Source organism: Ranitomeya imitator, chromosome 9 (genome assembly GCF_032444005.1).
Source record: "Ranitomeya imitator isolate aRanImi1 chromosome 9, aRanImi1.pri, whole genome shotgun sequence".
In the NCBI taxonomy this organism is placed as follows: Eukaryota; Metazoa; Chordata; class Amphibia; order Anura; family Dendrobatidae; genus Ranitomeya; species Ranitomeya imitator.
This window is the reverse complement of record NC_091290.1, coordinates 31,508,204-31,532,668: the sequence shown is the minus strand read 5'-3', so window position 1 is coordinate 31,532,668 and position 24,465 is coordinate 31,508,204. Positions and strand designations below refer to the sequence as shown.

General features: G+C 43.0%; 1 protein-coding gene across 1 annotated transcript in view; it reads left to right on the top strand.

Moving 5' to 3' along the window:
- LRP5 (LDL receptor related protein 5) overlaps positions 1-24,465 on the top strand; it is a 125,949-nt gene that overhangs the window by 39,323 nt on the left and 62,161 nt on the right. The window contains exons 3-7 of the mRNA XM_069740340.1: positions 8,738-8,935; positions 10,463-10,659; positions 11,913-12,044; positions 19,408-19,804; positions 20,602-20,773. Of these exons, the coding sequence (XP_069596441.1) occupies positions 8,738-8,935; positions 10,463-10,659; positions 11,913-12,044; positions 19,408-19,804; positions 20,602-20,773 (1,096 nt within the window). The remainder of the gene's footprint in view (positions 1-8,737; positions 8,936-10,462; positions 10,660-11,912; positions 12,045-19,407; positions 19,805-20,601; positions 20,774-24,465) is intronic.

The following is a 24,465-nucleotide window of genomic DNA, read 5'->3' as shown; positions in this document are numbered from 1 at the left end:
AGACATTATTGAATTCTGAAATCATAGCAATAAAATAAATGTGGTCAGTGAGTAAGAGGTAGAATTGATCTAGTGTGACAACCTCAAATAAAAAAAAAACGAGACGTGCCCACGCTGTTGTGTGGTCCGGGCACCAGTTTGGTAGAAGGCGGCCTTCTTGCCAAGAATGAGAATAATGAAAAGTATTGACCATTTTCACCATTTGGATGGTCCAATCAGTGCTAGTAATAAGGGAATTTGTACGGACACACCCAGTTGTCAGTTGTATTCATACATGGAATAATGGGAACAACACAAGGCAAAGAAAATGGAGCTACACCCCGATAGTGATGACTGTGATGCTGCCTGCCCATTGTGCTGATCTAGTGTAAGGCTAGCTTCACATTGGTACAGTGCTCTGCGCCGAGAACTAAGTCAAGGTTTGTGTCGAAAAATAGTATTCCAACGAGAGGGCCAATGGAGTCACTACAGACACTGACCTTCTTTTGGCAGTATATGTCTTTTTCAACCAGCACAAACGGTCAAGTAATAGTTAGAGGTTGTCCATTACTAGGACAACCCCTTCTTAAACTGAATGTTTGGCCCCGATAAAGTAATAAAGCCTACACTCTCCTCCGGAGCCGGCGCCGTTCCCGCGGTGTCAGCACTCGCTTTCCCTGAGGCCGTGATGCGGTGCTGTAACGTGATGCCGGCGCCCAATCAGTGCTGCCATCACTGTCTCCGCCTTCCGACAAACTGAACGTGAAGATGAAGTCAGAGATTACCTGACCCCCGGCTTCCTCTTCATGTTCAGTTTGTCCAAAGGCGGAGACAGTGATGGCAGCACTAATTGGGCGCCGGGCATCATGTGTCACTCCACTGCATCACCGCCCCGGGGAGAGCGAGTGCCGCCACCGCTGGAACGGCATCGGCATGGGAGGGGAGTATAGGTTTTTTATTTTAACGAGGCATAACCTTTAGTTTTTAGAAGGGGTTGTCCTAGTAGTGTACAACCCCTTTAATGTGTATTTAGAGAGTGATTTTCCTGATTATCGGCCTTCTAAACAGACTTCCCGTCTCCCAACGAACAAGTAAAACGTCCGATCATTGAGAGAGATGAATTTTAAGCTTAACGTAAAAATCCTCGTTCTCGGCAGCACATCGTTCTGTGCACAAGGAGGTACGGTTGGCCGGTCTAAACAAGTTCTCAAAAGACCGCCAATTGGCTTTTATTGCCAGAGGAGTCCGGCATCGGAACCCATAGGGTGTTCACACATGGCTTTTTCCAGCTGTTTTTTCTGCACCCATAACCTTCCCTCTTGGCAGTTATAGTTTTGTCTTTTACATGTGTTTTTTTGTTATATACATACATACATACATTTTCCAAGCGGATTTCATGTTTTTTTTGTGCGGTACATTAAAAAAATGAATAAATGTACCCGTAATGTGTCTTTTTTTTTTTCTTAAACCCCAAAAACCCAACGTGTGAGCGTACCCTTGATCTAAAAAATAAAATCCATAAGTTTTGGCCACTTAAAAATTGACAGTCAGATGCAGGCGTGTGATCGGCTACCGTAGCCACCGTTACTATAGCCGTATAGTTAGTAAAGTTTGCGAAGTTAGAAGCATTTTGGTTATTTGGGGTGATGTCTTCTTTTTATTATTTTAGGTCTAGAACTAGTCTAATGTATTATTTTTATTTTTTATAACTTTGTCTTGATTTATTGTATCATTACCCATTTATTTTATGTCTTTATTATAGATAGATTTTATCTGATAATTCATATTTGGATTGCCGATAGATTATTTTTACTTTTGGCAGCTCCATTATGTGATTAATAGCCCTGCCTCATACATTTTTTTTTTGTAACTTATCTGTAATAATAAATCAAAATGAATGATCGTCGTTGGCGGCTCCATTATTTATGAAATCTGGTTCCGTAGAAAAGAGGCGGTTGTTTAGTCACATAGTAAATGGTTCACGAACATGCCTGATAGGACGAGTACCGTAATTTGATTCGCGCTGCTTTTGGTTCTGCTTCCAGTCTTAATTGGCAGCCAATCTTAATTTCTGCATCGGACATCCTCGTCCCGGGATCCTGGGCCTGGTAAGTACGAGGACCGATTGCCATAGAAAATCATACCAGACCAAAGGGGCACCAACTGAATTATTGAGCTCTCATGTGTAGTCCTTTACGAAAGTTTAATCTAATCTCTTCCCAGCTAACCTGATTGTCGACTCCTCAGTGACCCTCCTCCTTGCTACTGCTGAGATCTCGCACTGCTCAGTGCAAGCTGCGGCTGTCAACAGCTGTGAAATTTGCAAGATTTAAAGGGGTTGTCCAGGCTTGGGCTCTTAAGCTTGCAGACATTTGATATGACTCTAAATGTGTGAATCTATCGGGATTCTCCGGTGCCAGGATCAGTATGAGCTCAAATATGTGATTTGCATACATGTGGTCACATGCCAACTAATCGTCTGTGGCTTTGCTCCATACAAGTGAGCCTGACCCATCTAGTTGGAATGTGGCCAGAAGTATGCAAATCACATACAAAAAGTGATGTGCACAGATCAGAACATGATTAGAACATGTGCCTCCTGTAAAGACTATCCCTAAATGTTGTTAAAGGGTTATTTCCATCTTCATAGATGGTTAATGTCAGATAGTGTTTGTAAAAAGGAGCACTTTTGCAATTTACTACTTATAAAACTTTTCAGACATAGTAACATAGTAACATAGTTAGTAAGGCCGAAAAAAGACATTTGTCCATCCAGTTCAGCCTATATTCCATCATAATAATACCCAGATCTACGTCCTTCTACAGAACCTAATAATTGTATGATACAATATTGTTCTGCTCCAGGAAGACATCCAGGCCTCTCTTGAACCCCTCGACTGAGTTCGCCATCACCACCTCCTCAGGCAAGCATTCCAGATTCTCACTGCCCTAACAGTAAAGAATCCTCTTCTATGTTGGTGGAAAAACCTTCTCTCCTCCAGACGCAAAGAATGCCCCCTTGTGCCCGTCACCTTCCTTGGTATAAACAGATCCTCAGCGAGATATTTGTATTGTCCCCTTATATACTTATACATGGTTATTAGATCGCCCCTCAGTCGTCTTTTTTCTAGACTAAATAATCCTAATTTCGCTAATCTATCTGGGTATTGTAGTTCTCCCATCCCCTTTATTAATTTTGTTGCCCTCCTTTGTACTCTCTCTAGTTCCATTATATCCTTCCTGAGCACCGGTGCCCAAAACTGGACACAGTACTCCATGTGCGGTCTAACTAGGGATTTGTACAGAGGCAGTATAATGCTCTCATCATGTGTATCCAGACCTCTTTTAATGCACCCCATGATCCTGTTTGCCTTGGCAGCTGCTGCCTGGCACTGGCTGCTCCAGGTAAGTTTATCATTAACTAGGATCCCCAAGTCCTTCTCCCTGTCAGATTTACCCAGTGGTTTCCCGTTCAGTGTGTAATGGTGATATTGATTCCCTCTTCCCATGTGTATAACCTTACATTTATCATTGTTAAACCTCATCTGCTTTCTTGAATTATTAGTGCTTTTTTTTAACAGCTCGTTTTTGTTTACAGCTCGTTGCCTAGGACACTGACCACCTCTCTTGTAGGCACTGCACTGAAGATGACCAGGATTAAGCGATATCGGCACGCTCCAGTGATCCTGTCCAGCTTCCAGATTGTGCTTTCAAGCTCAACAGGAAAAGGCTTGTAAGCACTTACAAATGTTCTGTCCAGCAGTGGTGGTCGGTCTCCAAGGAAACGAGCTGTAAACAAGAAAGTGTCCATATCTCAAGAATGGCTAAAAAATTTAAGAAGCAGCAAGTTGCAAAATTGCTTGTATTTACAAGCTCTATCCGACAATAGTCCATGTAGAAAGATGGAATTAACCCTTTAGAGAAGCTGGCTGCCCCTCATTCAAGTACAGAAAATAAAAATATCTACAGTTGGAGGTTATAAGCAGCTTTATATTTTACTAATAAATAAAAAAAATACAGATGCATTCCATTTTTAAGCTAGCTTGTCATATTGAGCATGCTGAACTTTCTGGGGCACGAAGGTTGGAGCTGATTCTTATCTAGTTTTATAGGATTCCATATAACCTGAGTTTATTGTCTCGAATCTCTACTAAATCTGTGTTTGAGTCCAACGATCAGCCTAACTCCTTGATTGACCGCATTCCTTGTTGAAGTCCCTGCTGTTACCTGGTTGCAGTCAAATTACTTAACACCAGTTTCAAGTTAGATTAATTGGCAAAATTTACAAACTTTCTGCATTTTGTTTGGTTTATTGCAATGTAAATATCTCCACACAACTAATATAACAAGTGGTTTCCCAAAATTCTCACAGAGGTGTCAATCTTCAGCTTCATCACAGAAGACAAGATGTCCTCTACTAGCATTTCTTCATAATGGATTTAATCCATCTTGTCCTCCACACACTGCAGGTTTCCAATGTTAGAGGCAGCAAAGCAGCCCCAATTTGTCACTGATCCTCCATCATGCTGTACTGTAGGAGGCATCACCGAGACTCCCGTCGTGCTGTACTGTAGGAGGCATCACTGATCCTCCATCATGCTGTACTGTAGGAGGCATCACTGAGCCCCCGTCAGGCTGTACTGTAGGATCACTGAGTCCCCATCACTCTGTTCTGTAGGAGGCATCATTGAACCTCCGTTGCGCCGTACTGTAGGTTTCCTGTGCCAGAGGAAGCGGAGCTCCCCCATGTTGTCACTGAGCGTCCGTTGTGCTGTAGGCATCACAAAACCTCCATCGTGTTTTGCTGTATGCATCACCGAGCCCCCGTCGTGCTGTACTGTGCAGGGTATTTTTTAGGGTTTGCTTCATCCCTCAACCTTTTTACAGTTTTGTTTCATCCTTGCACTGGTCAGAGTTTTAAAGCTTCTTCTGTTGATCCTGTTTATGGTTTTGAACATATTGGAGCGGATTTCCTTGTGCTTTTGGGTCCGTAAAGGTGATGTCTTGGAATTCGGGAATGGAAACTTTCTGCCTTTGATAAGTGTCTTAATGTGCAAACTGAAACATCAGTGCTGCTGCCGCCAAATCTTTCTACGGGTCTTTTGCAGTCTAGTGAGGATTTTTGACCACTGGCCTCCTCAGTGGTGGTAACCGGTAATGTAACATAGTAACATACATAGTAACATAGTTAGTAAGGCCGAAAAAAGACATTTGTCCATCCAGTTCAGCCTATATTCCATCATAATAAATCCCCAGATCTACGTCCTTCTACAGAACCTAATAATTGTATGATACAATATTGTTCTGCTCCAGGAAGACATCCAGGCCTCTCTTGAACCCCTCGACTGAGTTCGCCATCACCACCTCCTCAGGCAAGCAATTCCAGATTCTCACTGCCCTAACAGTAAAGAATCCTCTTCTATGTTGGTGGAAAAACCTTCTCTCCTCCAGACGCAAAGAATGCCCCCTTGTGCCCGTCACCTTCCTTGGTATAAACAGATCCTCAGCGAGATATTTGTATTGTCCCCTTATATACTTATACATGGTTATTAGATCGCCCCTCAGTCGTCTTTTTTCTAGACTAAATAATCCTAATTTCGCTAATCTATCTGGGTATTGTAGTTCTCCCATCCCCTTTATTAATTTTGTTGCCCTCCTTTGTACTCTCTCTAGTTCCATTATATCCTTCCTGAGCACCGGTGCCCAAAACTGGACACAGTACTCCATGTGCGGTCTAACTAGGGATTTGTACAGAGGCAGTATAATGCTCTCATCATGTGTATCCAGACCTCTTTTAATGGCTTCCTCTTTCCGTCACGTTCAGGTAGCTGGTGTGCCTAGACCTTTGAACCTGTGAACAATTCTTCCAACCGCATCTCTGGGAATATTCAGTCAATGCCTTTGTATCCTTTCCTTGTTTATGCAACACAATGAGGTCTTCTCATCTTTTCGGACCACTCTCTAGCCATATTTTTATTTGGTTTATTGGTAATGGCATAAATGTTATACATTTTGATAAAAACCCAATTTGCAGTGCAGGTAGAATAATTTTAATTGCCAATGACGACATGCTTTGTTATAATGATTTTATTCCGAAACTACATCCACCATGACACATAAGGCTGCGTTCACACTGACCTGCATAATACATGTAAATGATCCACTACACATAGGATAGTTTTCTAACCCATCTTCAAACCTTATTTTGCCTTTTTATTTATGGATTTGCCAGTAAGTAGTTGAGTTTTCTTAACCGGCAAGTAAAATAAACTGAGCCAATACCACCAGTACGAACAAAGAAATGAAGGAATGCCAATTCATAGGTGGCATCTGGGACTCCTTGAAGAGTGCCATTGTCCACTTATACACCACTTTTTTTTCCAGTGCCTGTAGCAAGTCTTCTAACAATGCATTGGCAGTAATTCATTTTCATTAAATGGCATCAGTCACATTGGCAGAACCTGGTGGGAGTGAGTTTACCGCCAAGTGCCAAGCTTTCACTTTTATCTTCTCACCCAACGTACTGTCCCAAATCATAAAGTTGAAGTTCCTGTGGTATTTCTGAATACAATTGATTGTGTGTGTGGATGAGCTCATAGGTGTTCAGTATTCCTCCTTTCCCACATAATATTTCTCCTGGGCATTGAGTCTCTGCTTATGTGGCCTTGGATGTCTTCTCGGTAAATGCCTTCTTCCGCATACCTCCTCTCCTCCTTTCTTTTTCGCACTCCCAACTTACGGTACATCTTTGTAGTTGCAACAAAACAGACTTGTTACCTCTTTCCCTTTGCTGTGACTGGTCCTGTGTTGCACAACTTATTTCAGTTAAGCAAATATTTCCTCTGTTCGTTTGGTTCTTCTATAACTTGCGTTTGGTCAAGGTTGATGAGGCTCTGATAAACTTGTTGACTACAGCGCGTGCAAACCTAATTTCCAGACTCGGAGTACTCTGACCTGTGTCTGTGCTCAGTACAAGAATTGGCATGAAAAAGGCAGCAATACAACTTTATGTTTCATAAAATAGTAACATAGTAACATAGTAACATAGTTAGTAAGGCCGAAAAAAGACATTTGTCCATCCAGTTCAGCCTATATTCCATCATAATAAATACCCAGATCTACGTCCTTCTACAGAACCTAATAATTGTATGATACAATATTGTTCTGCTCCAGGAAGACATCCAGGCCTCTCTTGAACCCCTCGACTGAGTTCGCCATCACCACCTCCTCAGGCAAGCAATTCCAGATTCTCACTGCCCTAACAGTAAAGAATCCTCTTCTATGTTGGTGGAAAAACCTTCTCTCCTCCAGACGCAAAGAATGCCCCCTTGTGCCCGTCACCTTCCTTGGTATAAACAGATCCTCAGCGAGATATTTGTATTGTCCCCTTATATACTTATACATGGTTATTAGATCGCCCCTCAGTCGTCTTTTTTCTAGACTAAATAATCCTAATTTCGCTAATCTATCTGGGTATTGTAGTTCTCCCATCCCCTTTATTAATTTTGTTGCCCTCCTTTGTACTCTCTCTAGTTCCATTATATCCTTCCTGAGCACCGGTGCCCAAAACTGGACACAGTACTCCATGTGCCAGTCTGATCTCCTTGTTTGCCCTGATGAGGGTCAAACTCCCCCGAAACACGTGTCTGAAAATGGATTTATTGGTTTGGCTTCTTATCCCTAGTCATGTGGTAAGGTCCACTAAAGGGTTGATCTTGACTTTTAGGATTGCCACATCCAATAGGTGATGCTAGAGTTTAGTCCTTTTCCTTTCTGAAGAGACTGCATTTATAGAAGAACAGGGTAAAATATAAATGTGTGTGTGTATATATATATATTTTTTCGAGCATTCAGTATGTGTAATTGGAAAAGACGGCCAAGTTAGCGTTTTGGTCTATCTCAGAGCTTGGTCACAGCCTTGAATAAAGCAATAATAGGCAATCATTACACCTAATATATAAAAACATAGACAATACATGTACAAATGGAATAAAAAATAAGGATTCAGTTAATAGCCCTGTTACAAGGTAAGAACGTCAAAGTTTTTGATGGACTAAAATCTTAATGTTGGCCTTTTTAAGTGTTTCCACATTCCGACTTATCAATAAAATGTAAATATTTGCCACGTATCTGAGTTAGTGCTGTGGTATTTTGTATTATTGTTTGGGAGGATGTCCCCTACCATGGAACACCATGGTGTACAAGCTAAAGCTGGCTATACACGTTAGATGACTCTTTGCTAAACGATTTTATTGGCCAATGGTTCGGTGGTCAGCTGTCTCTCCCACACACAGGCCAAGCGCGCCTTTGTTCTGAGAAAGTCGCCGGCTGACTTGTTGGCTGGTTGCTTATCTACGTGAGAACAATGCAACCGGTGTTCAGAAATTGGACATGCCCGATCGATCTCTTCCCTGACCATCAGTTGGCCGGCATCACGCAACACATTTGACTGTTGGCCAAACCCATGGGTTTAACCGGCATTAGACTAATGAGTATGGAGACCTTAAGAGTGCTTACCAGATTTTGATTAATGATAGTGTATGTCCTCAAAACCGTTGACTCTCTCCAAAGCTTTGACTCCCATACGACCTCTAAAGGTTTTCTGTGGAATTTGTATGGTTGTGGTTGTAGTCATCTACTTTCATCAACTTTTACCTAATGTGTTATATCTGGTATGCAAGACTGTTTGACTTTTCTGTAACCTATTCCATTGCAATTGATCATCATTTTTTATTTATTCCCCCCCCCCTCCTCCCAGATACATGTATTGGACTGACTGGGGAGAAACCCCCAGAATTGAACGGGCTGGAATGGATGGAAGCACACGGAAAATCATAGTGGACTCCAATATTTATTGGCCCAATGGGCTCACAATCGACCTGGATGAACAGAAACTTTATTGGGCAGATGCCAAGCTGAGTTTTATTCACAGAGCCAATTTGGATGGTTCATTCAGGTAAATTTTTTGTTTTTGAATTGTTTTTCATCGCTTCCTCTAAAGTGGTTTTTCCTCTAAACCTCAAGTTTGGGGAGGGAGTGGGACAGTCTTTACTGGTCAGTAAATGGCTGACCAAGCACCTCTTTATTCTTCTTGTACAAGGAATGGTGGAATTAGGGTTCTCAAATGTCTTGAATTATTTTTGTCTCACCAAATAACAAGTGCTACCATGCAGCGCCAAATAAATGCCAGATGCAACATAAATCCCAATCGGCCCCAAATTAATGCACACTGCCATTCTAGAAGTGCAAAGCAAATACTATACTGCGCCTTTTGTACCACCTGCACTTTCAGCCGCATTGTCCCATTTTCTTTCCCTTCACCAATGGCTGCAACATTGTCCCCCAAATTACCTCCTCGTTTTGCAGTACCATTCTCCGAATAGCAGCAGCATTTTTCCTCTTCCTGCCTTCCTCCTATAAACTGCAAGTTTAGCATTCTACAAACCTCTCGCCCCGTTGCAGTAGAAATTTTCCACCAAACCACCCTTCCCCATCGGCAGGAACATTTTGTGTTTACCGCCTCCTCCCTGACTGTCAGCAGCACCTTGACTCCGCAAAAGAGGGTGGAGACTGATTGGAGGCGTGACCGAAAGTGTCAGCAGAGCACTCGACTTCTTTCTTACCGCTTCTGCTGTTCATTGCCAGACTCCAGTCTGAAGAACCTGTGACCATGATGTCCCTGAAAGCCCCTAATCCCTGGGAACGCCACTAGTGGAGCCGGCAGCATCGGTGCAGTTTCTGCTCTTTATGCTGAAGCTCGGCGATGGTGTGGGCTCAGCACCTAACTGGTTAACATGTCATGTCTCACTTTGGGAAGCCTTGTATTAAATTCAGCTGTACCCAGATACAAAGCTGCCCGAACTGTCTTGACTTCCACCAGACCCCAGAAATTCATAAAAAAGTGACAAGTTCTCTTTAACTGTAGAGAAAGGGTGTGGTGTTTTGGCGGGGGAATGTCACTGCCTCACCAACTCTGACCCTTTCCCAGCATTTCTCCGCCACTGTTTAGACTGCTCTCGTGTGGAATTTCACAGGAATTTTCAGCATTAATTTCTGGAAACCGTATTGACAGCAGAACAAACACTGTTGAGAATAAAGGCTCAATGTAAAATGAAAAGAGAACACGAAGAAATGCTGAAAATAGGGGATTGTATTAACAAATCCATTAATTTTTAATTTTCTTGGACCTAATGAGGCAAACTCATAGACAACAGCTGCAAAAAGTCCTGCCCTACTCCTGAAAGAGGAAACCCAAGAACTTTGCTTGGCTGAGGGGGTTCTCACAAGTTCTCTACCCCCCGAAACAAAATTACTAGACTGTTGAAATCCAACTGTCCGGTCCTTCAGTGTTCACCATGGGGGGCAGAGTTTGGATGCCCTAATACACATTATATGGACCAGATAGCACCCTGTGATCTATTATTCCATGTTGTCTTGTAACTGGTTTGTTCTTTCATATACTGTCTTCATATACCACCAACAGGCAGAAGGTTGTAGAAGGAGGACTCACACATCCATTTGCCTTAACGCTGACAGGAGATACGTTGTATTGGACTGACTGGCAGACTCGTTCCATCCATGCCTGCAACAAGCGTATCGGAGAAAAAAGGCGAGAGATCCTTAAGTCGCTTTACTCTCCAATGGACATACAAGTTTTTAGCCAGGAACGACAACCACATTGTGAGTTATTTTTCCACCACAATTAATTAACCACCTCGTCTGTTTTTAATGTGTAAAGCTATAAAGTTTACCATGAGGGTAAAACCAGACCCGAATCTCTCAAATCCTTGGAGGTTTTGGTTCGATATTGCTCACCTTCTTTAGGTTCTGATAAATTACGATGAACTTTATGGGACTTTATTGTTGCTGCTGTCCTCTTCTTGAAATTTGGTAAATCCACACACTACAAGGTCTCCAACACTTGAAGTTTTTTTTTTTTTACTTTTTTCGTGTATCGGAGATCCTGTAGCCGGTCAAGTAGCTCGTGAAATGATGATGCAGAAGGAAAGCTACTGCTCGTTTCCGTGCTCAATCTGTTTCATCTGTAGATGAAGAAACTAATTTGGATTTAAAAAATTGTAAGCGTGTAAACCTTACTTCAGATTATTTTTTTTGGACCATTGACTTGACGCCGCATCTCCAACACAAGCAGTCTGTCTCAGTCCTTGCCCCTCCACACGTGGCAGACCTTTTAGTACACACGTCCGACCTCTTCCTGAAGTATGTGTCAATAACCATAGAGTCTAGGATATTTGCCTTCATTGACATGAATTCTGTCTTGAGCCAGCTTTAAGGACCATTTCACGCATCTGACATAAATGGCGTGAGAAGTTCGATGATGTCAAGACCGGACCCCAATTTGTACTAGTCAGTCTCATAGCCCTATATAAGTTTGGTAACCAGTCGTGGTCCGTTCTTGGACTATGAGTGTTGGGCGTGTGAATCTAGACTTAGACCAGTAGAAGTCGCTACCCGAGGCTTGGATTTGTGAGCAATAATGATGAGTGAGCATGCTCGAATAAAGTGTTATATAATTATGCTCGGGTGCTGACCGAGTGTCTTCGGCGTGCTCGAAAAATATGTCCGAGCCCCCGCGGCTGCATGTCTCATGGCTGTTCGACAGCTGCAACACGTGCCGAGATTTCCTGTTTGTTACACAATCCCTGCATGTGTTGCCACATGAACATCCACGAGACATGCAGCCACAGGGACTCAAACATATTTTTCGAGCACGCCCAAGACACTCAGTTAGCACCCGAGCACTGTCGGGTAATACCTTAGCCCAGCACGTTCGCTCATCACTACTGAGTATCGTTGTTATCAATAAATAATGCCAAAATGTCTTTTTATTTATTTTTTTTTGTAGAAAAACCCTTTGGGTGCTTTTTGTACTTTTCATTCGTGCCTGATATTACTGTTTTTTTTCTTTTCAGTCGAAACGCCGTGCGATGACAATAATGGTGGATGCTCCCATCTTTGCTTATTGTCACCAAGGGATCCCTTTTACAGCTGTGCCTGTCCAACTGGGGTGCAGCTGATGGATGATGGGAAATCGTGCAAAATAGGTAAAATATTCATTATTTCTGTTTTCTAACGTCATTATAAGACTGAATTCGTTTGTGTCCTTTCATTGTCGGCAATAAATTTGTCAAATGTTTCGGGCCACTGTTCAATCGGGAAATGTTTATGATCTAAAATACTTTTAGAGGTGATACACTTTTATATAATATGGTGCAGGTCTGTTTTCACTAAAATAATAGAATCGAAAGAGATGATCCATCAAGATTTTGGCTGTCTAAAATGTCAGTTGTGGCCCCAGAACCAGAATCCCTCCAGTTGGACTAAACTAATTTATAAGACCCTAGAAGTCCAATTGAAACTACCCAAACTACAGGCAGCATGAATTGGAGCTACGAAGCGCTGCAGCATTTCAGAGAAAACTGTTTGTAGGAAGAGGCCTGCCCGACTGCTTCCCTGGCCTCGCGCCGGCTGCTTCCCTTTCTCCGCTCCGGCTGCTTCCCTTTCTCCGCGCCGGCTGCTTCCCTTTCTCCGTGCCGGCTGCTTCCCTTTCTCCGCGCCGGCTGCTTCCCTTTCTCCGCGCCGGCTGCTTCCCTTTCTCCGCGCCGGCTGCTTCCCTTTCTCCGCGCCGGCTGCTTCCCTTTCTCCGCGCCGGCTGCTTCCCTTTCTCCGCGCCGGCTGCTTCCCTTTCTCCGTGCCGGCTGCTTCCCTTTCTCCGCGCCGGCTGCTTCCCTTTCTCCGCGCCGGCTGCTTCCCTTTCTCCGCGCCGGCTGCTTCCCTTTCTCCGCGCCGGCTGCTTCCCTTTCTCCGCGCCGGCTGCTTCCCTTTCTCCGCGCCGGCTGCTTCCCTTTCTCCGCGCCGGCTGCTTCCCTTTCTCCGCGCCGGCTGCTTCCCTTTCTCCGCGCCGGCTGCTTCCCTTTCTCCGCGCCTGCTGCTTCCCTTGCCCCGCGCCGGCTGCTTCCCTTTCTCCGCGCCGGCTGCTTCCCTTTCTCCGCGCCGGCTGCTTCCCTTTCTCCGCGCCGGCTGCTTCCCTTTCTCCGCGCCGGCTGCTTCCCTTTCTCCGCGCCGGCTGCTTCCCTTTTTCCGCGCCGGCTGCTTCCCTTGCCCCGCGCCGGCTGCTTCTCTGCCAACTGCTCCCTGCCTCACACCGGTTGCTCCTTGCCCCGACCTATCCCATATGTGTACAAAGCTTGACCTGTAAATAACAGGGAGCTGATTAATAGAAGCCAGCCGGGCCACCATATATCTAATAAGGTCTCTCTCTAGCGTTGCCCACCAGCTTTTTAAAATTTAATGCCAAATCCAGCAACACCTTTACATGGCCGGCCTTTCCTCCATTACTGAGAAATCAGTGTTTGAACTAGTATGTAAAGGAAGCTACAAAGCTATTGTAGATCTGAAGCCTCTGTCACTCCAGCTCTACTCCTTGTCCAGGAAAAGGCGTCGCTGTGTGGAGACTGGAACTGGAGTGACAGAGGCTTCAGATCTACCATAGCTCTTCAGCCTCATTTGCATATCAATTCAAACGCTGATTTCTCCGTAATGGAGGAACGGACTGGCCATGTAAACGTATTACTGGACTGGTCTTTTAAAGAGCTACATGTGCGTATAACTAGTTTGGAGTATGCAATCCTGCTGAAAGGTTCCCTTTTTAAAGTGTATAGTTAATTTTTATATATATTTTTTTCAGATAAATAAAGCACTGTTTGTTGTGGAAATCTGATAAAAAAAAAAAAAATCAGACGAAGTAAACATGTTTTGAATGTACTTTTTATAGAATTGACGCAATATATGGGAGCACTTGCCTAGTAAAGAGCAAATTGTCTATTTTTGGCACCGGTCTGAAAAGATGGATGACGCAGATCATTGATTTGTCATTTACTGTGATTTTTTTTTTAACGACCACTCTTGCTTTTTCGTGGTCTGTTTTCGGTCTAGATATCCGTTACCTTTTATCTTCAACCTAAATGTGCAAAAAAACGGCCTTCTAATCTGCCACATTATATGGGCACACAGAAAGAGGCGTGCAACTAGAACAAAGCCCTTCTCTATAAACTTCCCTTTTTTCCCGTAGGTCAGAGGTCAAAAGATGACCTGAACCCATGTCTGTGAGCAGTAAACATTTGCTTTAGAAATCAAACTGCTAATTTCTATGCCACGTCCGAGCGAGACTTCTTGATCAAGGCCGTGGACGGCTCATTTACAAATGAACAGCTCAGTTGTGCAATGGGAATGGTTTGCCGTCATTTGTCAGTCTGTATAATTGCTCCAGAGCGGAGTTGTTGTTTTTTTTTTTTTTAACTTTCTTCCATAGTTGTCCATAGCTACCCCCTTAGAATTTACGGGCCCGGGCGAACTTGTCAGAGTGGAGTTTTTTTGTCTAGCAAAAATTTATGCGTACCTTCTGTGAAGCAAATGCCTTTTCTTTGTTTTCTCTGCCTCCCCCCCACACCACCAATCTTTAAATTGGGCGAACGGGAGTGACATTTTAAAAGAAAGCTTAACTTTAGTTTACAGGCTGTACTTTTCTCACAGTCCCCGAGTAACATTCATTATATTCCTGGAACATCAGACCAGCCCCATGGGAACCGCTAAAATTGCTTTATAGACATCTTTCCCCATTTTTAACGCACCGTTTCGTATCAGCATATTTTTTTTCTCTGACATTTAGTCTCTGATTTTGTGATTGAACAAAAGGTTTTATTTTCATTTTGGTTTTTTTGTTTGTGGTGTTCGCTTATTTTTAGGAATTTTGTTATAACAAAAATTCTTAAAAAGGAAAAATGCCAGTAAAGTGTATTTTTTTTTTTAAATATTTATATTGGTTTAGTAATAAAAAAGGTTCTCATGAACGGCACAACTGCAACCATTCATGTGTTGGGTCACCTGTGTTTAAACTTGTAGAACATGATCAATAGTAAATCACTGCCACAGAGGAATCATTGTTCCGAGAGTTGCTTTACAATTTCCTGGAAGACCCCTACTTTACAGATCTCAAGATCATGATCAAAATGTCATTTCCCGCTGAGGAGATTTCTTGAGCTGCCGGTTTGTGCATTTGGAATTTGTTAGAGCGAGCGCTTGGCTTTGTAAAAACAAGCAAAAAAGTAAAGAACCATATTAAAAAGGATATGTCAACAAGTCATAAGTGGTCACCTTTCGCTTTTGCTTAATTCCAACTGTTTCCGAGATTATTGTTTTTTATATTTTTAAAATACGCTCTATGGTTCCAGAGATATTGGCCTTTTTTGAGTATTGTGTGGCTAATAGGATCCTCGGGGGCGTGTCTTTAGGCTTCTTTGCGTAATTAGCCTGTGAAGCCACGCCTCCTTGTAAAGACCATAAAAAGTAGCACTAAATAAAAAGGGCCATATCTCTGGAAACGCATGGCGGATTTAAATATAACAATAAAGTGTATACTCAGGGAAACAGCAGGAATAAAGTAAGAGAGAGATAAACAAAACAAAACTAGAATACTCAGAGGAAACAGGCAACCCAGTTGCATAATAATGTGAGACACTAAGGGTTGGCGCAATGGGTCACAGTCAAAAAACCTACTTCAAGCTAGTATGAGAAAAACAGGAGCAAACGGAGTATCGAAGGCTTAAATAGTAATTTTGATCGACAGTATTTGAAGGTAAAGAATTAATGCAAAATGTGCATAAAGGCAGATAGGTGAATGACAGCCATAGGTAAATCAATGTTGCCAATGATTCAGTGCAAGGTACATAGCATCAAGGCTGTGGAGTCGGTAAGCCAAATCTCCGACTCCTCAATTTTCATGACACTGACTGTGACTCCACCAAAATGGGCTCCGACTTCACGACTCCGATTCCACAGCCCTGACCGGGCTGTGGAGTCGGTAAGCCAAATCTCCGACTCCTCAGTTTCCATGACATTGACTCCGACTCCACCAAAATGGTCTCCGACTCCGACTCCTCAGCCCTGCATAGCATATAGTTATAGGTAAGGGGATCACAGAGCCAACCATAGTACGTGTATTCTCAAGCTCAATGAGCATAATAAACATATGGCTGGAAGGGGTTCATCTTACCAAGGTGGAACAGAGAGACCAGGCTGTCAAGCAAAACGGATGGTGGCAATCCTGACGCGCGTTTCGCGTACTTGACTGTTGCTTTTTCAAGGGAATATTCTCAGTTTGCTCCTCTTTTTCTAATAGAGGAGCAGCTGGGGAAAAACCCCAAAAGAATAAGGTGAGGTGAGAAAAACAAAAACAGTGAGATTTTTTCCTCTACTGACTCTGTGACTGGTATACATTATGGCTATCTTCTTGACTCCGGTCGGTCTCACAATCTTCGTTACAGCTCTGAAGAATATAATGATGCTATTTAACCTCTGGAATAACCTTTACATTAGGGAATCCCTAGTTGTGCCGCTCGGCTGGCCGCCACCCCTCCGTCTTCTTCAGGACCACAGTGTCGGTAACTATCTGGGCTTCAGGTCTATCACCTTCTCTAAAGTATTGTTCGATTGTGTGCATTTTGAATCATTTGACCCCCAGTTTTCGCAGATGGCTCGATGCTGTATATGTACGGAGTGATTGAAATCCGAGCTGAAATCCATCTGATGCAAACACTTGGAATACTTTATGTAAACAGGCCCCGGGCGAATGTGTCGTGTCTGGGAATGTGCGCCACTTCCTTCTACCAGATTGATTGCAGTTCTGCAAATAAAATATATATCTATTATCACAAAGCGCTGAAAGCACAATCCGAACTTCTGCTTTACGTGTGAAGATCACGCTGCCTGTTATCGAAGGCTTTTTCCCCTTTCACATGAATATTGTCTTCTGCAGTTTTTACTATATAAGTCTGTGAGCCGTCCGTCCGCTCGTAATAAGGGCCTACAAGTATTTAACGGAAATGTGTCATCAGAAAATGACATTTTTACCATTCACTGTTCAGTATTCTGCAGGGTCAGAATACGGTTAGCCAAGTCGTAATTGGGCTTGTGCCGCCAAATGCGAAAAAAATCAACTTAGTTTTTCCTCTAATGAATTTGAGAGTTGTTTTTTGTTTGTTTGGTTTTTTTTCCATTTTGTGCAAGAGAAAGCTAGGGGACCAAAAAATCCCAAAACAATATATATATATTTTTTTTTTACGAACAACATTTATTATATGTGTAATATTTTAAGTGTGAACATTTACAGATGTAACACTGACCCCTTTTTTTAAATTATTATTATTTTTAATAGATTTTTATTTGTTTTTACTTCCTCTTTTAGACGTTGAACCTGCAATCACTTGATCAGTATATTGTCTTTTTATTGATATCCTTTTTAGGTTTACCTTTATGGGTAATGTCATTAGAGTTGGCCTACTGATTAAAGGGGTTGATTTAAAAGAATAAAAAAAAAAACACAAACTTGTCCTCTCCTCCCGCACTAGCTCTTTTCTGTGATGTTAGTGTTGAGTCTCCCGCTATGCGCTTGACAATATTAGGCTACGGCACTCACACTTCCCTTGGCCAATTTTCCTCAGAGGGGTAAGTGAGCGCTTCAGCCCATCATTGGCCGCTGATGGTCTGCAGCGCTCATGTGATGAAACAATGTCAGGCAAGCAACAGGAGCCCCGGTGCCAACATCGGTGGAACAATGCTGATTCAGTAGGCGAGTATAGATATGTTACGTTTTCCGTATTTGCTGCCGTTTTTGATGGGTATTCTACACAAAAGCCAGAGGGCTGGCAAATATGCACATTCGTATGTGCAGTTTTCCAACCTATTCACTTCAATGGGTGAAATTCTCTGCAAAAAAAAAAAGTTTAAAGAATGTACCCACTGAGCCTTGGCTAAAAAGCAGCAGGACTCAAAATACACGCTTGGGTAAAAAGGTAGAGTTTGCATGAGATTTCAGAAACCTTATTGATTTTGCTGTTACTGGTGCTGGTGAAATTCGTCTTAGTATTTTTTATTTTTTTTCTATTTGCTCAACTTTTTTTTATACATCATACCATGAAAATTTTTTACAATTCTCACTCTGACCACTAAGCCAAATACTAGACTCTCACTTCCTGTTCCGTACAGAGCTGGTTAAAATCACAGAACAGGAAGTGAGAGTCTATTATTTGGCTTAGTGGTTAAAATTTGAGAAATTGTAAGAGATCTATTTTTCTTTTTTATACATCAATTTACTCTTCGATTTGCGGGCACATACGATCAGCATTGGTTTTAGGTCAGATGACTTGACCGTTTCCGTATCCCTACTGAAAGTATCTAAACAATATTGTATCCTGTAGTGACGGCTTCACGAGAAAACCCGCAGCTTCTGTAGTTTTATGAATGAAGCATTGAAAATGGCCTCATCCCTGGTCCTTGATGATTTTGATTGATGTCCCTTTCATGTTCTCCTTGTGTTTCATGTGCCGTTTTAGGCTTGTGATCATTAAACACAAGCTGCTTCCTTCCCAATTTTGTAGCTGTATATTTTATCTTTGAGATGTGCACTCTAATGAGAAAATGCATGAATATAGCCAGAATAATTGCAGACTATGACCCTGATCCCATCCAAGATGCGGACTGTGACCTCTCGATAGTGAATTTGGTGGACCTTAATCCATTGAATTCTATTAATGATGTACACCTTTTAATAAATTTAGCTCCTCTTCCGTGAGCGATCGCCAGAAATATACTTTGTTAAGGAGGTATATACTTTGATAATTTGATCACGTCCCCTTCTGGGCTAAGCTCTAGTCACTGTTTAAAAAATTTAGTGGCGCTTTGGGGGGGAACTGGTGAAACTCTGAACATTGTCGAAAGAATACAAGTTGCACGAAAATTTAGCAAAATTCCAAACCGGTTTACACCTGAATTCTGGCCAAAGCCGATGGATCAAGGCCTTTAAATCTTCATGTTCCCCCCCAATAAAAGGTTTTCCCCCATAGATGGCAGACAATTATTGGCTTCCTCTAGATAGAAGGGGCTGTACAATCATCTTATCGTGAAGTAGGGGTAGTCTACGCACAGATTCCCCAAAGGCCCTCCATACGTATTAAATTGTGGTCAGCCAAACTAGTTCTTTTTGGTAGGAGAGGCCAGATATCTAATGTGTATGGGCACCTCCCAACTTTCCCCCAACATCTGTTTTAATGGCTGAAAGAAGAGTCTGATGGTGGCTTAGATCTATCTACCCATAGAGAACTCAATTGTCAGAAGACTTTGACACCTACAGGTTTCTCGGTGTTAAAATTTGTGGTACTCTATGTGTCCAGAATCTCTTGCAATGTCCATTTAACATGGGCTAACCAGTTTTTTTTTCTCCTTCATAACTATATCCCTAATTCTATTGAGCAGATTCTTGTTATAAAATCTACTACAGTTTCCGTCCCCTGGAGTAATGTTGTCCCTAACCAATTGGTCGTTTTATTGAAAGCCTGTTCGTGATTCTTGTAGGAGCTGATGATGTCCTGCTGCTTGCAAGAAGGACCGATCTGCGGAGGATCTCTCTAGACATGCCGGATTTCACAGATATCGTGCTGCAGATCGATGATATAAGGCATGCCATTGCCATCGACTATGACCCAGTAGAAGGATACATCTATTGGACTGATGACGAGGTTCGCGCAATCCGGCGCGCCTATCTGGATGGTTCTGGAGCTCAGACGTTGGTGACCACCGAGATAAAACATCCAGATGGAATAGCCGTTGACTGGGTGTCCCGGAATCTTTACTGGACGGACACAGGGACTGATCGCATTGAGGTGACCCGTCTTAATGGAACCTCCAGGAAAATCTTAATATCTGAAAATCTTGATGAACCAAGAGCCATTGTACTAAATCCACTAACAGGGTGAGTTTGTGTTTTTGGAGATTACCCCAACTTGTTTTTGCTATATATTGTTACCAGTGATGAGCGAGTATACTCGTTGCTCGGGTTTTCCCGAGCACGCTCGGGTGGTCTCCGAGTATTTGTGAGTCCTCGGAGATCTAGTTTTTGTTGACGAAGCTGCATGATTTGCGACTGCTGGACATCCTGAATACGTATGGGGGTTGCCTGTTTGCTAGGGAATCCCCACATGTATTCAAGCTGTCTAGCAGCTGTAAATTATGCAGCTGTGTCAACAAAAACTTAATCTCTGAGCACTCACAAATACTCGGAGACCACCCGAGCGTGCTCAGAGAGACCCGAGCAACGAGTATACTTGCTCATCACTAATTGTTACTTATTCCTGAAAGTAATTGTCTGCTTAATCAATTACGGTGTTTTGCTCACCAGTCTTTGATCTAGGATCTCCTGGAATAAGATGCTCCAAATTCACCATGGGCTTCTTCATGAATTTAGAGCATCCTTCAACTGCCATGTGCCAGTGTAAGGAATGTGCTCCAATCGTGGACACAAAAGTGGTGTCAACTATGGTGAATTTGTTGGTCCACTCTTTCACATCCAGTTCCACTTTTCAGAAAGTTGGCAATGACTAAAAAAAATGCAAAATTTTTGCGCAGCTGAGTTACGCAACCTTTCAAACAGCGTTAAACCCAATTTCTGGAGCAAACTGGTGGATCGGCACCTAGACATTTTTTCTTTCCAGAACTTTCTATCTATTTTCTGAGAATCATAGTAATATGTTTTTTATATTTTTATTTTAGATATATGTACTGGACGGATTGGGGTGGAAAACCAAAGATTGAGTCTGCTTATTTAGATGGGACCGAGAGGGTTGTTCTGGTTAATTCGTCTTTGGGTTGGCCTAATGGATTGGCTCTGGATCTCCAAGATGGAAAACTTTACTGGGGTGATGCCAAGACGGACAAAATAGAGGTAAGTAATGATTGGCATTTTTTATTAGATTCTGGTGTTTTACATTAGTTTTCAATGTTGAATTCCTTTTACAAATGTTTAAATTGATGTTTATAATGAAATAAATCTGGCGTGTCCGCGATGGTTATACGTTTTGGTAACGGAATTTCATATTGTACGTGAAGCCTCTATGATTCTGGACCTTGGTGAACTGTGTACAGTGGCATAAGACGATATTTAGAATGTGTACTCGCACTTTTCACCTAATCGCCTTTGTTTCTAAATTAGAGGGGTTATTGTCCTTGGACAACCCCTTATTAGTGCCCTCAGAGTGCTACATAAATGTAAAAACAAAAATAGTAATCTGTGCTTGTCTCCTGGGCTGGTGCAGCTCCTCTACTCTTAGCTATGTGTGCCCCACCGGTCTCTTGATTAAAAACATTGGCGTGTGACCACTGCAGTCAATCAACGCTCAAAATGATGTCTGAGTGGAAGAACATTGTTTGTCGGGAGACACATATCCAAGAGCAGAGAAGCGGCGCCAAGTCCAGGAGATAAGCACAGGTAATTATATACAGTACATGTAGGTGTCCAACCCTACTATCCTTGGGGACATAAAGGTCCCTCAAAACCTCTCCAAACTCGTGCACGCTCAGTTCGGCCGAGCATGCCCGTGTTCACAGTAGGTAGCTAATTTTGGCAGTATCTCCCCAAGTATAGAAGGATTGGATAGATGACCTCCAACTCCTGATCCTTCTATCTCCCAATATCTGCAGTTGGGGAAGACTATGGAGGCCCCTCCACCTCATACATTGCCGTAATCGCCGGGTTCAGCCAATATACGTCTAATATATATGGCCTGCTGTATATCCAGACACTTTCTTATGTATCAGAGACCTCGTCTTCGAATCCCCGATCATTCGCTGCCTTCAGACAGATTTGCCTTAAAAATGGCCAAGAAGGAATCATAGCCGTATTATAGGATTTACCGTCACCTGGTCCATATTCGGTCACTCGCTAACCCAAGATTAGAGTGTAATTATGTGCCGGTACGTGAATAATATAATAGTAATTTTGGTAATGACTAAGGAGCATATGCCAGAAAGGTTCGGATAAGTGTGTGACTATATGTTATGGATGAGAATATGGGCATATGGGATTTTTGAGGTTGTGGCTCGAAGGACCAAGTCCGGCAATAGCGACATATTCTCCTTCACATAGGCAGAACTTTTTTAAGACTTCTAAGTTGAGCTGCTCAGCAGGACTGTGAGGACTATGTGCTGCTATGTGTAACATTTCACGTCTCGTAGCCAGCAGCTGTATCTACAGCATGTAAGCCGGAGCACAAAGGGCTCAGTCACTGCGCTCCAGCCTATGGAGCCATTTGGCAACGCTCGTCAAACGTTTGCGTGACAGCAGCCTATAGGACTTTTTTTTTTTTTTTCTTCCTGTAAATTTGGCACCCTGTGGTAACATTGTTCCGGGGCCTCTAAATGTCTTTGCTTGTCTGCTTGGCAGGCACTTGGGGAAAATGAGTCCGCTTCTTCAACATATGGTTTTTCCGCTTTTGTGAGGGAAGATTTATAGACCTGTATGTTAATTGGCAGAGATTCATGGTCAGTGAAATTCTGTGTGAGAACACGTCTTGTCAGGGAGAGGAGCAATATCACGTCTGGGCTTTCAGGTTCTTTAATGGACGCACTGTAGATTAGTGGGGGATTACAAGAATCAAGCCGAGAGGGAAGCGGAGAGCTTGCAACAAGCACGCGCGGGACATCCCTGCCTTATTGTGTGTGAGGTCATTAACCCATATGCCGAGAACAGCATGATCCATCGTCTCCTCCGGAGGCTAGATCCTGGTATTGAAGAGCCTAGTATGTACCCCGGTATGGTGGCATGGGGGTGGGTGCTCGTAACACTTCTCTTAGCTCTACCATGTTCAATATTTATTAGATTTGTATTATCAAAAGTGAATATTAATTTTTGTCCACTAAATAAAAAATTTTTTTAAAACAAAAAAGCTCACAGTCCTTCTCACTGGGCCATATCCATTCCTTTATGATGCTGCCGCCGGTGTCTCCTGACTGTTTCCTGACTTCCTCTTCTGGTCAGGTGTCCACTCTTATATTTCTGTTTTCATGTACATAAACCAAACGCTAGGAGACCCGCAGCAGCATGGAAGATCGTCAGGAGGTAGGTCCTCGTGGTGTAGGCCTTGGTGGTGTAGGCTTTGGTGCTGTAGGCCTTAGGCTACGTTCACATTTGCGTCTTTGGGCGCAGCGTCGTCGACGGATACCGACGCATGCGTCATGCGCCCCTATCTTTAACATGGGGGGGCGCATGGACATGCGCCAGTATGCGTTGCATGACGCATGCGTTTTTTCGGTGCACCAGACAGGGCGCGGACGACGCTACAGGTTGCAGTTTTGCGTCACATTTCCGAAGAAAAACGCATGCAACGCACCTGCGCCGTAAATGCGCCAAAAAAACACATTAGTGTCTATGAAAAACGCATAGGGCGCAGGTGCCTGCGTTGAGCCGCGTTTTTTGACGCATGCGCCTTTTGACTAAATGTATTTTTTTTGGGGGGGGGGGCGTTTTGGATCTTCAATTGTATAGGACAACGCATGCATCAAAAATTGCTGCGTTGTGTATGCGTTTGACATGCGTTGTGCGTTGCATCGACGACGCTGCGCCCAACAACGCAAATGTGAACGTAGCCTTGGTGGTGTAGGCCTTGGTGGTGTAGGCCTTGGTGGTGTAGGCTTTGGTGGTGTAGGCATTGATGTTGTTTTTTTTTTGGGGGGGCTGGAGCTGTCTTTCGGTTTTGATGTTTCTGATGCGTGTTTATTTACATTTTGTGTCCTTGCAACAACCCGTTTAATAAATTGTTAGTACAAATGAAATATAAGAAACTTTGTAATACACGTTAGAATTTTATTTTTCTTTCTCCTTGTATGAACAACTTTATTTTCACCTACTGTTGAACTCATCCTCAATGCTGAACATCAGCTCAAATGGTTTTGGACAAGGCAAGATGGACTTCCTGCACAGTGAGGTATCAGGTTACAGCTCCAATTATACTCTATGAAAAAGAAAGGGAAGCCTATAAGCTAGATGAGCACTCCACACAGTAGGAGGCCGGGCAGACCCAGGCAAACTGTGCTGCAGCTTCTAGCAAAAGTGTTTAATTTTAATGCTGGATTCACATCCACGCAGCTCAGTATTGCTGTAAATTGTTCTCTGTGCTGCAAAGAAACAAGTGATGGAATCCATTATGGCTCTGTGCACTGTGAATGCGGAACTATAAGCTCTTAAACTTTAAAGTGGTTGTCAACTACTGGGCATCCCCCTGCTTAATCAATTCTGGAATCTGGACCCCAATTTAAATAAAAATGTGGATATTCGTTTCCCATAGCGGCACTGTTCCTACAATGTCGGCACCCCAGTGGCTATGTGTCAATGTACATCTGTCAATCGGTGTTGTGGGCGGGATTTTACACAGCTTAGCATTCTGGGCTCTGCTAGATCTGCAGCAGAGAAAACGGAGATTGTATCAAAATGACAGCAAGCATTCTAGTAAGTGACACATCACTGGAATCCGGGTCTGTGCCCCTACATCATGCTGCTCTCGTATTACATAGTAAAAACCTGGTGACCGATTCACTTTAATTATCATGCTCACATTCTGTATTTATTATATTTTATTGGTT